At 40.8% G+C, this 14,365-nt stretch overlaps 1 protein-coding gene across 9 annotated transcripts in view; it reads right to left on the reverse strand.

Annotated features, from left to right (window-relative positions):
* Positions 1-14,365, reverse strand: part of STXBP4 (syntaxin binding protein 4) — a 214,891-nt gene that overhangs the window by 15,438 nt on the left and 185,088 nt on the right. For 7 of the 9 annotated variants that reach the window (XM_081581693.1, XM_081581691.1, XM_081581684.1 and 4 more), the window contains one exon: positions 7,323-7,380. In XM_081581693.1, coding sequence (XP_081437819.1) covers positions 7,323-7,380 — 58 coding nt within the window. Of the gene's footprint in view, positions 1-7,021; positions 7,381-14,365 lie in introns of those variants that run through there. The other 2 variants (XM_081581681.1, XM_081581682.1) reach the window with 1 other exon arrangement.

Genomic DNA, 14,365 nt, shown 5'->3' on the forward strand with positions numbered 1-14,365 from the left:
CCGACTCTTTGCAAAATGAATACAATATTGTAAAGCAATTATCCTTCAGTTAAAAATAAATAAATTAAAAAAAATCATCTGCCAAGGATTTAGGAAAACTTAAAAGTAGTAGCTTTTTATTTCCAATCCAGAAAACATCCCTTCCTCTCCACCCTTCCTTCCCTAATCTCCCTAATTTCTAGTCACGTTAAAATTACCTAACACAGACACTACGTGCATTATTTTATAAATGAGATGATGAATGTAACTTTAGCCTTTAATTAATACAGCAGGCTGACAATGACAAATTTCATTCATTTATAAGCTATGATCTACATTCTTTCCTACCTGGAAACAACCTAATAGAATATTCGACCCCAAGCTGGGCTTCCCTGGTGGCTCAGATGGTAAAGAATCTGCCTGCAATGCAGGAGACCTGGATTTGATCCCTGGGTTGGGAAGATCCCCTGGAGAAGGGAATGGCTACCCACTCTAGTAGTCCTGCCTGGAGAATTCCATGGACAGAGGAGCCTGGTGTCACAGTCCATGGGGTCACAAAGAGTTAGACATGACTGAGTGACCAACACTTTAACATCCCAAATTCAGACAATCATTTAGGGTAGCTAATGAATTCTGACTAGAAAGATATGAGAAAAACATGCCCATTGGAAATCAGCTTTCCTTTGAAGTCATAAAGGCAAAGCTCTTATATACTGAACTTGTTTTGGGGGGAGGTGTCACTGTTTAACTTTTCATTCCAGCCTACAGTTTGCATTATTACTGCTCATCCCACAGAGTTTCTGTGTTGGCAACATGCTCTGGAAGACCAAACACCACAAGATGTGGCATGTGTCCCACAGGCCTCTTCCCCAGGTGTCCACAGCAGACACCTCTGATGAATCAAGACACATGTCAATGAGGTTGAAAGTGGCCTCAGAAGTCTTCATAAGCAACACTTGAGAAAGTGAGTCAAAATCTATTTGCCTTCTCTGCTATAGACAGAAACTTCTGTTTTATTCAGAAATCACAGACTCCTCAGGTTTTGGCACCCCACTCCAGTACTCTTGCCTGGAAAATCCCATGGATGGAGGAGCCTGGTAGGCTGCAGTCCATGGGGTCTCGAAGAGTTGGACACGACTGAGAGGCTTCACTTTCACTTTTCACTCTCATGCATCGGAGAAGGAAATGGCAACCCACTCCAGTGTTCTTGCCTGGAGAATCCCAGGGATGGCGGAGCCTGGTGGGCTGCCGTCTATGGGGCCACACAGAGTCGGACATGACTGAAGTGACTTAGCAACAGTGGTAATGCTGGAAGTTAATATCTCCTATGTAATGGAGAACAGATTTTATAATATGTGGAGTGCTATCTCAGATTTCAGGATCTGATATAAAGGAGTATCAACAAAAAGGAACTATAAGTCAAGTATGAGTCACTTTAAAAACCAATGATTATACCTATTTGAAAAAATCAGAAACTGTACAATTTAATGTTTGAAGCAAGAATATGATATTGAGATTTTGTGTTGTTTATACAGATGTATAGATTATATAATAATTTAATTATTAATATATTACATATATTACATTGTGAAACAGCACTGTGGTAGGCATCCTCTAGGACAGCTCCTTACCTTCTGGCATGTACACTCATGCAGTTGCCTCCTACATTGTACCGGGGATGGTCTGTGTGAACTGTAGCATATGGCAGAAAGTAAGTCGCTCACTTCTGAGATTGGTTATAAAAGACACTGCAGCTTTTGTTTTGGTGTTTCTTTCTCTCACTGTTTCTCTTGTCCCTTGCTCTGAGGAAGCCAGCTGCCACGTTTGTGCAGCCCTATGACCCTATCAATGGAGAAAGGTCCAGGTACGGTGAGGAACCGAAACCTTACATGTGAGCTTGGAACAAATATTCCAGCCCCACTAAGCTACTCTTCAATTCCCAGACCTCGCTAAGAGCTTGATTACAACTTCATGAGAAACCCAGACAGAGAGAGAATCAGAATGATCTAGCAAAAGCACTTCTGGTTCTTGACCCTCTGAAACTTGAGTAAGAAAAGAAATGTTTACTGTTTAAGGCTGCAAAATTTGTGGGAATTTATTAAGCAGCTGCTGCTGCTGCTGCTGCTAAGTTGCGTCAGTCGTGTCCGACTCTGTGCGACCCCATAGACGGCAGCCCACCAGGCTCCCCCGTCCCTGGGATTCTCCAGGCAAGAGTACTGGAGTGGGTTGCCATTTCCTTCTCCAGGGCATGAAAGTGAAAAGTGAAAGTGGAGTCGCTCAGTCGTGTCCGACTCAGTGACCCCATGGACTGCAGCCCGCCAGGCTCCTCCGTCCATGGGATTTTCCAGGCAAGAGTACTGGAGTGGGGTGCCATTGCCTTCTCCATATTAAGCAGCAATAGAGAATTAATACACGAAATCAAGGCTAATGATCACAGTGAATCTCTACTTTTTTTTCAATAGAAAAAAAAGAGTTCAATGAAAGCAAGGTAGCAGCTATTCTAGTTTGTAATATTTAAGTTCATTTTTTACTATTAAACATAGGTCTTATAATAATTTTATTAAATTATAATATGCAAAGTATATGAACTCTTTAAGTGGAATCATGTCAAAAAACTATTGTAAATATGTAACAGTATATAACTACAAGTGGAAGATAAGAAGTTGGGTGGTAAGATCGTCAGATTCACTAGATAGTTTCATTACAGCAACATCAAGATAACTGGCATTTTGTCAATGAATAGAAGAATGCTGCAACTCTTTCTCTAATGAGAAAATAAGAAAAATTTCCCTTGAATGCATTGATATATATAGCAAGTGAGTAATCTCTGCCTATTTGTATATGTGAATACAAATATTTGTATATACACATATACATATATAGCAGTATGTTAATCCCATGAAACGCTGGCTCTAACAATGCCAGCATTTTGACTGTACTTGTTTACACCAGGTAAAATGCTTTCTTATCTTGTGTCAGAATGTAAGCAGATGACTGACTACAAAGTATTAATGCATGTGCAATGGACATGTGGGTGGATCGGAATATTCAGTGAGGACCATCTTCATCTAGGTGTTCCTGGGACAGCACTGGCAGTTATTCCTTTGCCCGAGGCTAGGCTTCTACCAGATGGAACCATTCAATTTCTGGGAAGACACTGACAGGTGTCAATCTCAGGGAAGAGACTGTATGTACACAGACTATCATCTACTCCAATGTTCTGGAAAGGTGATTTCAGTCACTGTTCTTTTTAAGTAAAGGTGACAGAGGCAATGACCTGAGTTCATTACTTGCTATTCTTACCTCCCAAGTACGATTCACATGGTAAATGAACTACTCCTACTCAAAAGCTAACACAATCTATCCAGGCTCAAAATTTTGGTTGGGATAGTGAGAAGATGAAAAATCAAAAATCTAAATAGTTTCAAGGAAGACATAAAGTGGGTGCTTGCTTATTCGGACATTACTTATTTAGCAACCCATCTGAATGCAGCTAAGAGCTGAGATGAAACTCTCATGGAGATGTCAGTGACGAGGGAGTGACGAGGCCTAACTTTGGCTCAAAGTGTATGCTCTGGGTCAGGTGTCATGACATACTCTTTACATACATAAACTCATTCATTCTGTGAGGAGTTCACTCTATGAAGGGCTAATAATCTTTCCATTTTATAGATGTAGAAATTAAAGTCCAGAGTGGTTAAGTAAATATGCTGAGGTTGTTCAGCAATTCTATGGAGCCACCAGCATTTGAACCCAATTTGCTGCAAATCCAAAGCCCACACATTTCTTTTCCCTACACCAGATGGCCTTCCTCAAACAAATGCACCGGCATTAGAACTTATACATTTGATTCACTTGTAGACTCACACTCCAGGACTGGCGGTGGTTTAGTCACTAAGTTGTGTCAGACTCTGGTGACTCCATGGATGGCAGCCCACCAGTATCCTCTGTCCATGAGATTATCGTGGCAAAAATATTGGAGTGGGTTGCCATTTCCTCCTCCAGAGGATCTTCCTGACCCAGGGATCAAACTCAGGTCTCCTGTATTGCAGGTGTATTCTTTTATGCCATCTTTTATGCCATCAGGCACTCAAGGACTATTTACAAGCAATTCAAATTAGTCTGATTATTTGGCATCCTGTCTTCCTCAAATTAACTTCTGGGGAAGGCGGTAAAGTGTGTAGAGGATAAAAAAGGTGAATGGAGATAAGGAGATGGCCAGGCATGTTGAGAGCATGGGACAGCTGTGTCTCTATTCTAGCTTATACTGCTTAATATTCCCCTGCAGAACTCACTGAATTGTCTATAAGATTGATGTTCATAATGATTTTGTTCATTGGCCTTGGTATAAGAAGGTAGGGAACCATGTGATACTTTTAGAAAAAGACATCCATTAAGAATAGTTAAACTAAAATAAATGTTGGTGCTTGACGGTAAGCATCCCATTCCTCCATGAGACACGTATAGAATTCTAACTTAATCAAGATCTGTTTAAAATATTTTTCTGGTCACATGTGGACATACCATGTTAAAATAAGGAGATGGAGAGGTGCAGCATGGGCATGTGTTTTGAGGGGATGGCCTTGGACTCAGACAACCCTGGATCTGAATCTTGACTCTGAAAGTTTATTACTGCATGACCTGGACAAGTTTAGCCTCTTTTCCACAGCTTCTCCAATTGTAATGGAGAGACAAGGATACCCATCACTATCCTTTAAAAAATCTTATCTCTTTTCTGCTTTCGGTAGGAGTCAAGATTAACGTCAAGGAAGAGAACTCCCTAAGGAATGTGCTTTCTATGACTGGAGTGGACTACACAAATGCAGTGTCTCTTTCTATTTCTTCACAGAGACTGAGCTAGATCTCAAGGCAGTCAAAGGGCTTGCTTACTTCTCTTTCCTCCTCTCCTTGGATGCTATTCTCCTTTGTAGCAGAATCCCAGCCTGAGGCTACTGTTCCAGCTCGCAAAGGACACTGGCTTAAACCTCTGGGTCCCAGGCAATGGGGCACACTCACTCTGACCCTCTCATACTCACGTCTCTCTCCCCCTCATTTTCCTTGGTGGTGGGTGATGGTGCCCTTAGTATCCTTCCCTCACAGGGCACTGGATAGGCTCTGACACAGCTCTGTGTCAGAATACTGATAGATGGCTAAGGCTCAGCTGGGGTGAAGGAGTTCCACACTGGGTCCACACTCATTTACTGACATTTTTCAAAGGCCTCTGAATTAAGAACGCTGGGTTACAGTGAAAGCTAGTTTGCCTGTCTTTGATGGAGCACTTCTTTTGGGGATCTTCTAGGAGATAGGCATGGTTGAGAGCAGGATGCAGCTCACCACCATCATATCATCCTATTAAGAGCTGAGCAATGCCCATTTTCCACATTGTTAGGCAGATTACATGATACAAAAAAAGGACAACACCTAACAGATGCCTGGTTGCTGAGCATCATCCCCCATCCCTACATTTTTTTCCCTTATGCGTCACAAAGTGAACATAAGAAAGAAAAGTGAAGTGAAACTTTCTCAGTTGTGTCCAACTCTTTGTGACCCCATGGACATTCTACAGGCCAGAACACTGGAGTGGGTAGTCTTTCCCTTCTCCAGGGGATCTTCCCAACCCAGGAATCAAACCCAGGTCTCCCATATTGCAGGTGGATTCTTTACCAGCTGAGCCACCAGGGGAGCCCAAGAATACTGGAGCGGGTAGCCTATCCCTTCTCCAGGGAATCTTTCTGACCCAGGAATCAAACCAGGGTCTCCTGCATTGCAGGCAGATTCTTTACCAACCAACATAAGAAAGAAATCCTATGCAAATTTGAATGTGGTTTTTCATTGTCTTGCCATCCCTACACAATAGTGATTCAAGTCTTTCAGGAAATAAACATACTTAAAACAGCATATTGAAGCAAAATGTTCCTTCTGGAAGAGTTACGATTTGGGAAGTGACCCTAAATGTAATCTGTACATGGAATTCCTGAGTTCTTTGCTCCCAAAGTTCCTTTCTCCTTCATGTGTTATAAGCTACACCTTTGCTTTGTTAATTACTTTTTGCTAGAGACCAAAAGAAAAATAAATCAAGAAAATACTTTGCCAGGTTTACGCCTAGCTTTTCCTTAAATGTTTTTAAAATATGAAGCTTTTGAATTTTCAAGGTTTTAAATGTCATACAATTTTTCCTGTTCTTTTTTCCACCATGATGTTTTCCCCATATTGTAAATTAATGACAACTATCTTATTAGGCATCTATTGTGTTCAAAATTTTATGGTAGGTGCTTAAAATTTAACAACTCTACAAAGCAGGTAAAATCCCCCTTATTTTTTGATGAGAAAACTGAGATGAAGAGAGATGTGGGAATTTGTGTAAAATCACAGAACTTAAAAATTCAAAATGTGGATATTGCTTAGAAAAATACTTGTACATTTGAAACAGCAGCAAGGACACATCTCTCTTTTTCTCCCCACATGCATATCAAGTATCATTTGCTTAAAAAAAAGCCATATAAGAAAGTCTCTTGAGATCTGAAGAGTCTGTTGGGAGTCCCCTTTGTGTTCTCCTAACTCCAACTCGCGGAAAAGGCAATGACACCCCACTCCAGTACTCTTGCCTGGAAAATCCCATGGACAGAGGAGCCTGGTAGGCTACAGTTCATGGGGTCACACAGAGTTGGACACGACTGAAGCGACTTAGCAGCAGCAGCAGCAACTCCAACTTGGACATGAGAAGAGTTACCCAGAACACAGTGGAAGTACAGCAGCCCAGCAGCTAGAAAACGCATTTCTGTTAAGACTTACTGTCTCATTTATCTATTCAGTTATATATTGAATGTTTTTCTTCCCTATTAAGTAAATTCCCTAATATCAGAGAAACAGTCTACATATTTCACTACAGTATGGAATATTGCCTGCCACACAGCAAATGCTCAAAGAATCTTTGCAGAGTGAATGAACTGTGTATACTGAAAAGTATGAAAAATGTTGATTATTATTAGTATTATTGTTAATAAGTTTTAAGACACAAAACAGACTTTTTCAATAGATATTAACTTTGCATAAATATTAATACTTTTATCCAGAAATGAATTCAGGCAGCCAACATTTAGGTTTAAATGACAGTCTTGTTCCAATTTTTTGATGTTTCTCTTGAATTAATTATTAGATTTTCTCCTCCCTAGATGATATTAACATTTAAATCACATGAAATGAAAATGGTGAAGTTTCATTTCTTGTTACTAATTTTTGTAACCTCCAAGAGGGTTTCTTGGTTTTACTGATTATTCTGCAACTTCCAGGTTCTCTCCAGATGTGAAGAAAACTGCTTACTTGGTTGGGATGCTTGTACTTACTTGATGAAGTACTTGATTCCATCTGCTGTGTAAGCTTCCTCCCACCCGTAAGGTAGACCTACAGTGAAAGGAAACCAAAAATACATTTAATAAGATGATAAAGATAACTTTATTTCCTGGGCACAAAATTCCCACAGCTTTACAATTATTTGAGTATGTTTTTTGTATAAAATAACTGTCTAGAAAGGAGGAATTAAAAAATTCGGATGAGCTTTCATATTCAGCATCTTAGAACACAATAAATAAGTCTTCAGTTAACGATCTGCTTTAGTTGCATTAAATGGATTATGACTTGCCATTTACATGTAGTGAGTATTTTTGTCAGCAGGATTCACACAAAAATGTGTGGTGCAGTGGATAGTTTTTACCTGGAGGCATAAGGATGGACAAGATGGCCTCTGCTTATCTATTTGGGCTCAAAATTTCTTTAATTGTTTCCCTTTACATTCTTTCACTCAGTTCTACAGGGAATTACTATATGAGTGCCAGATCAGCAGGGGTTTGCAAGTAGCTCTCGCACAAGACAAAATACCTTATGAAGTTTGAAAGCTTAGCAAAGTGATTTACCTTGATTTGTGGTATTTTATTTTGTTAATTAAGAATTTTGTGCACTAAACATAAATGGACAAATAATTTGCTAAACTTAGCTTCCATTTCTGTAATGGGGTTGAGAATAATTAGTCAGATGTAAAGAAATGCAGATTGAAGTAAGCAAGCAATTATTTGACCATATTTCTGTAAATGAGTACACTGTTATCCTCATTATGCCAACAGAACAGGTTCAGGTTGCGGCAGCCCATTCTCTTATATTCCAGTTATGGGTAGTATGGGCTTCCCAGGTGCCGCCCGTGGTAAAGAATCTGCCTGCCAAAATAAAATGTGCAAGAGACATTTGATCTCTTTCTGGGTCAGGAAGATCCCCAGGAGAAGGAAATGGCAACCCTCTCCAGCATTCTTGCCTGGAAAATTCCATGGACACAGGAGCCTGGGGTTGCAGAGTTTACCGCTCATACATGAGTGGTACTCCTTTAGAACACAGGGTTTCCATCCCTTAGCCCCACCCCTGAGTACTATTAAGGATTGTAATTGACATTTTGGATCAGTCTTTGGTATTGACTTATCATGTCTCCTTTGAAGGGTATAAGCTATATTAACATACCAAAGAACAGACTCATGGCACAGGTAGCTTACTTCTTTAGAAAGTAATTAAGCTATAACAACAAACCATTGACTTCACTTTCAAAGTCTCAGCAAGCAGCAAAAATCAGGAAGAGCAACTATGAATGAAATAAAACCTTATTCAATCACCATTTACTTTGCATTCTTTGAGAACCGCTCTAAATATGTTGTTTTTATAATTAAGAAACAGAACAAGCTTTATTTTATATTTACCTCCAATCTTTTAACACAAGTTGTATGAAATAAGACCTTGGCCCAAAATTCATAATTATTTCATCTGCAGATTAACATGGGCCACCTAGGAGTTTCTTTTACTTCTTAATGAATAAATGTTTCTATTTTAAGCAGAAAATAAGCATTTCTGGGGACTCGTCATAACCAAATGACTGGTTTCTTAAAAGCCCCTGAAGTGACACTGTATACATCTCTGCTAGTATTCAAGGCCAGCATGCATTCAGTCAGGCCGTGATCAACTGCTGCTGCTGCTCCAATTCATATAGATTTATCTTCTTTATGCTTTCTGCATCTTTGTTACAGATCACTTCATTCTTCATTGACAAGTCTCTCACTTGAAGAATCTGATGACTACACACAAAAACCATGCTTTTATGACAAAAATGTTCAGAAATGCCAGGAATGCTAATCACTAGGGCATAGACATGCTAAAAATAGAAAGTCATTCTAATGTGACTAAGATTTTTCTTTAAATGACTTGTCTGTCAAGTGCAGTTACAGTCATATTTCTAATCTTAATTCACAGGTCTTTTTTTTTAAACGAGGAGAAAAATATGCATATACTTTAAAGACAGTATCTTTTAATCCATAGGATCCTTTGAAACTTGAGATTGACATTGGGAAACCACATCCCCATGCCATCTAAATAGAGTTTCTGCCTGATTATTTTCTTACAATTACTACAAGGACTATAACTTCACAACAGATTTATTAAAGGTACCAATTCATATCTATATAAGTCAAAATGATTATCAATGACTGTAGCCATCAAGATATTCTTGTGAATTAAATTATATTTTAGAATAAATTATCTGTTCTGAAAAAACAGTATTTCCTTTTAGAAGACAGGGTGGTTTCTTCTTTTTCATGCAGGTAATACAGTCTGAAAAAACAGACTTGGGGACTAAAGCAATAGCAGCTATCTTTCAGTGAGAGTTCATTGATGGAAAACACAATCACTGTCCATTTATAAATTAAAAACCACAATATATTGATAAACCAAATATCCTACTTTATAGAAAAAGGGCATTTTTGATTTCTACAAGCTTATATAACTATGATGGATTCAATTTTCCCATAGTAAAGGTTTTCATTTCTTCATAGTAAGTGATTTGGGTATAAATACAACATATTATCTAAACACCTTTTGATAACTGTTATATTAGTAATAGATCCAAGGCATTAAAATTTTTCTACATTCCCCACATCTTTATACTTGAAAATATATAATGCTATTTTCCTTTTCTTTTCATATTTGCTTTAAAGCTGTTATGACAACTATTGTTTCTGACTGCAAGTATTTGTTTATGAACCCTCACGTAACATTCTTTCCATCAGAGATCATTTGTTCAGCGTGCTCTTCATGAGTACTTTGCCAAAGTAGGAGTCTCCTGCAAATTCAGCTTAGAATACTTGCTGTCACCTAACACTTCGTGTATCCAAAACCAAACTTCTTACACGTCCATACAAAATAGCTGCCCTCCATTTCCCCAGTCTACTTATGTACTAAAGTTCTCTTTGTCATATTTGGCCCATTCATTAAATATTTATTGATTATTTTTATGTGTTCAGCATTTTACCTGGTGTTCGATAGATAATGAATAATAAATAAACATGGACCTTGGTCTTACGGAACATTAAAAAAGTAATCATAAATAAAGACATCATCAAAAATAGGAATAAGTACTAGGAAAGAAAAGTATTGAATACTCTGAAAGAGTAATTCATAGCACAGACAAAAGTTAAACTCCTTAATCATAAATAACTTCTACAAATCAGTAAAAGAAAGGAAATGACAAATAGGAGTCTGTAGAACATGTAGAACATTCAGGACATGAATGTACTTAAAATATGAAAATAAGCTTAATTTCACTCTTCACAAGAAAAATACAAATAAAACTATTATGAGGCCATATTCATCATGTTAGTGAAGGGTAAAAAGTAGTTTAATAAGATACTGTGTTGAGGGTATGAAGAGGCAATATTCTCATATTGATGGGAGTATAAATATGATAACATATGTAGGGGAGAACCGTGTCAAGATCTACCTAAAATTTTAAATGCTAATAACAATAGTTCACAATAATGGAGTGGCCATATGTTGGACACTTGTTACACATGTACCGACTTTCTTACATCTCACAACAATTTTAATGGTACTGTTATTACCCTCATTTTACAAATGAGGAAACAGGCATGGATAGCTTCCATCACCTGCCCAAGGTTACACAGCTGGCAGATAGTAGAGCCCAAACTCTTAACCACTTAGGCTGAAAAGTGTTAGCTGCTCTGTTGTGTCTACCTCTTTGTGATGCCATGGACTGTAGCCCATCAGATTCTTCTGTCTATGGGATTCTCCAGGCAAGAATACAGGAGTGGGTTGTCACTGTGAATAGTGAATTCCCATAGTGAATCTAGGGGATCTTCCTGACCCAGGAATTGAACACGAGTCTCCCACATTGCAGGCAGATTCTTCACCATCTGAGCCACCAGGGAAATCCCTGAACTGGCTCCATATGATCTGGCAGTTCTTCTAAGAATTTATCTTACAGATAACCTTTATGTACAAGATAATTAATTATAAAAATGAAAGATTGAAAATAATCTAAATAACCACCCTTGGAGACTGATTAAAGACAACATGTCAGATACTGGGGTACTGTCCAGCTGTGAGGAAGAACGAGGAAGTGTTTTATGCACAATTTGGGGAAAGGGATGAAGGAGGAAGGAAGAATCTCTGGAATTGCTGGAGTCACCCGGGTACAGATGTGGGCAAGAACGCTCTAGGCTGCAGGTTGACAGCAAGTGCAAAGGCTCTGGAATGGGGAAGAGCTTGGCACATCTGAGGGACTGAGAGGCCACTGTTACTGGAGTGTGGTGAGTGAGGGCAAAGGGGAGTGATAGGAGACTGGGTTGGGAGATGGGGAAATAGGACCTTGCAGGGTTTGCAGGCCATGTGAAAACTGTTTGAAAGTTTCTTAAAAGGGAAGCAGGAGATCTGCTGCTGCTTACGATGAGGCAGGCTACAAGAGAATGTTGCTCTGACCCTACATGAGGAAAGCTGCACAGCTCAGAGACTGATTCCTCACCTGAGTGACCCTCAGCTGTTGCTCTGACCCTACACGGGGAAAGCTTCACCACTCAGAGACTGGATCCTCACTGAGCCGACCCTCAGCTGTTGCTCTGACCCCAAAAGTGGAAAGCTGCACAGCTCAGAGACTGGTTCCTCACTGAGTCGGCCCTCAGCTGAACTGGATTCCAAAGGGTGATGAGCCCACGTGAGAGAAGATGGGCCAGGTGAACTTGTTCTCTCTTGGCAGAGCACAGGAAGGAGTGCTGCCATAAAAGCAGGCAAGAAGAAGACAGCAGAAACTGTAAACAACCTGTAGAGCCTCCTTATGGGCTAGCAAGGTGGCTTGGTGTCCCCAGAGCCCTAGATACAAGAGAGCCTGCTTTCTCTCATGAGAAAGACTGAGGGTGGGCAGGAGACCTGAAAGAGTCCCTGCGTGGTGTGGGTGCACACAGGACCCGCACAGGTTCAAGGGTGCAGCAGGTGTATCATCCATGTCCTTGGTCCTCCTGTGACATGAAGTCATAGCTGGCTGCAGCTGCAGAAGCAAGGCCCACTCCGACTCCCACACCATGGACAGGACTTTGTGTGACATAAGGCTGCTCATCTGTTCCTGGGGGCGGGGCAAGGAACTGTCACAGCCCCAGTCTCTCCCAGACTCCAGGAAACCGCCTTTGTCCTGGGGGTCCGGTGGGTAGAAAACCTGATGTCTTCACCCTGCACTGACACTAAGTCACCGGAGAGGTGAGGGCAGGAACCGTCCACATCTAGAGCCCTGCACTGATGCGAATGAAGCACAGTCTGACCTCCACAAGGAGGGGGCAGGAAACCCACTTGAGTACTTAGTAGTAGCAGGCAGGGTTGTTTGCCACTCAGGAGGGACAGGAAGGCTCAGAAAGTCCTACCCCTGAGACTTGGGCATAGGGCCTGCCTAAAACCCAGAGATTGCAGTAGGAAAGCCAAGGGCCTCTCCCACAGGCCCCATTCCCCACATCCACCACTCACCTGGCGCCGAGCTGCCTGCTATGGGGGAAGGCGAGAGAGCAGACAGGAAATACGCACTGTGATGAAGGTGTGTGGCACCTGCTGGGTTTGCAGCAAGTATACCGAGGGCCGCTGCCCCCAGCACCCAGACCTTGTTTAAGCACAAGAGGACAGCAGACAAGCACTGGAGGAAATCGAAGCCTGTGGTACACTTAGCACAAGCCTAGAGACAAAGCGCAAACCCAGCTCGCCTACAAGTGAGGGTGAGGAGCCCTCCCCACACCAAAGGCCTACAGATGAGGGTGAATAACCCTCCCCACACTAAAGGCCTGACAGAGGAGATACAGGCCCATATCTGAGTTTAAATAACACTTGCCTCAGTCTCTATAGTTTTGTACCTTCAGTGAATGACAATCAAAATTATGAGACACAGAAAAGCAAGAGGAAATAAAAAGATCCATTGCCAAAAGATAAAATCGCCAACAGAACCAGATCCAGAGACAATACTGAGCTTTAAGATAACTACACACTAAAAGATCTAGTGGAATATAGTGAATTATGGTTGTGTGACTGCAGGGTTGCTCATTACATGGGTACATTATGCAGAAGGTAGAGACTGAGCTTGTTGAGGCCCCGAGTCTTGTTAAATGATGGGATGGAAGGAGAGAGCACCAGGTGAGCTGAGGGAATGTGTAAGAATGATTGGAATAATGGGCCCCAGACTTTATGCTGAATAAGAAGATGAGAATAACAGGGGAAGCTGAAGGACAGAGAAAGCAGATCTTACTGAAGACAGTAAACCATGTTTTGAGCTGGAAAGCTGGGAGGTTTGAGTGGGAGAGTCAGGAGTCTGAATCAATGTCTGTTGGTGCCAAGGATTGTGGTGGGAGTGGAAGATCACAGTAATCTGGGGAAAAATGGGCATTGGACAAAATGAACTGGAAAGTAAAGGTGGTGGGCTCATACAGATGATGGCAGGAGCTGGGAGGGGGAGAAATGATGGAGAATGAGAATTCTAAAACTACAACCAAGACAATAGCATCAGTCTCAGAGAGCTCAAATAACCAAATCTATCTGAAAAAACATTTGCTAGTGTAATTGTTATAAAACTCAAACACATTTGACTTTTAGCATCTGATATCTGGAGAAAGGCTTCCCAGATGGCACTAGTGGTAAAGAACCTGCCTTCCAATGAAGGAGACGTGAGACCCGGGTTCGATCCCTAGGTCAGGAAGATCCCCTGGAGGAGGGCACGGCAACTCACTCCAGTGTTCTTGCCTGGAGAATCCCATGGCAGGCTACAGTCCATAGGGTTGCTAAGAGTTGGACATGATTGAAGTGACTTAGCACGCATGCATGCATCTTGAGTAAAAGAGAAAGGAGAGGGAAAAAGGTCAGGGAAAGATGGCTATGAGAAAAAAGAGAGAGAATCTCTAACTCACAATTAATGAAGCTTCACTAAAGAATGTAACATTCATCACATAGTGAAATTTTTTTTGCAGTCACAAAATCTGAATCTATATGTAATATTCCTCTACTATAAACTGAAAAACCATGGGAAAGTAATAATTTTGTG

The sequence above is a fragment of the Giraffa tippelskirchi genome, chromosome 3, assembly GCF_054371585.1.
Source record: "Giraffa tippelskirchi isolate mGirTip1 chromosome 3, T2T-mGirTip1v1.2.pri, whole genome shotgun sequence".
In the NCBI taxonomy this organism is placed as follows: Eukaryota; Metazoa; Chordata; class Mammalia; order Artiodactyla; family Giraffidae; genus Giraffa; species Giraffa tippelskirchi.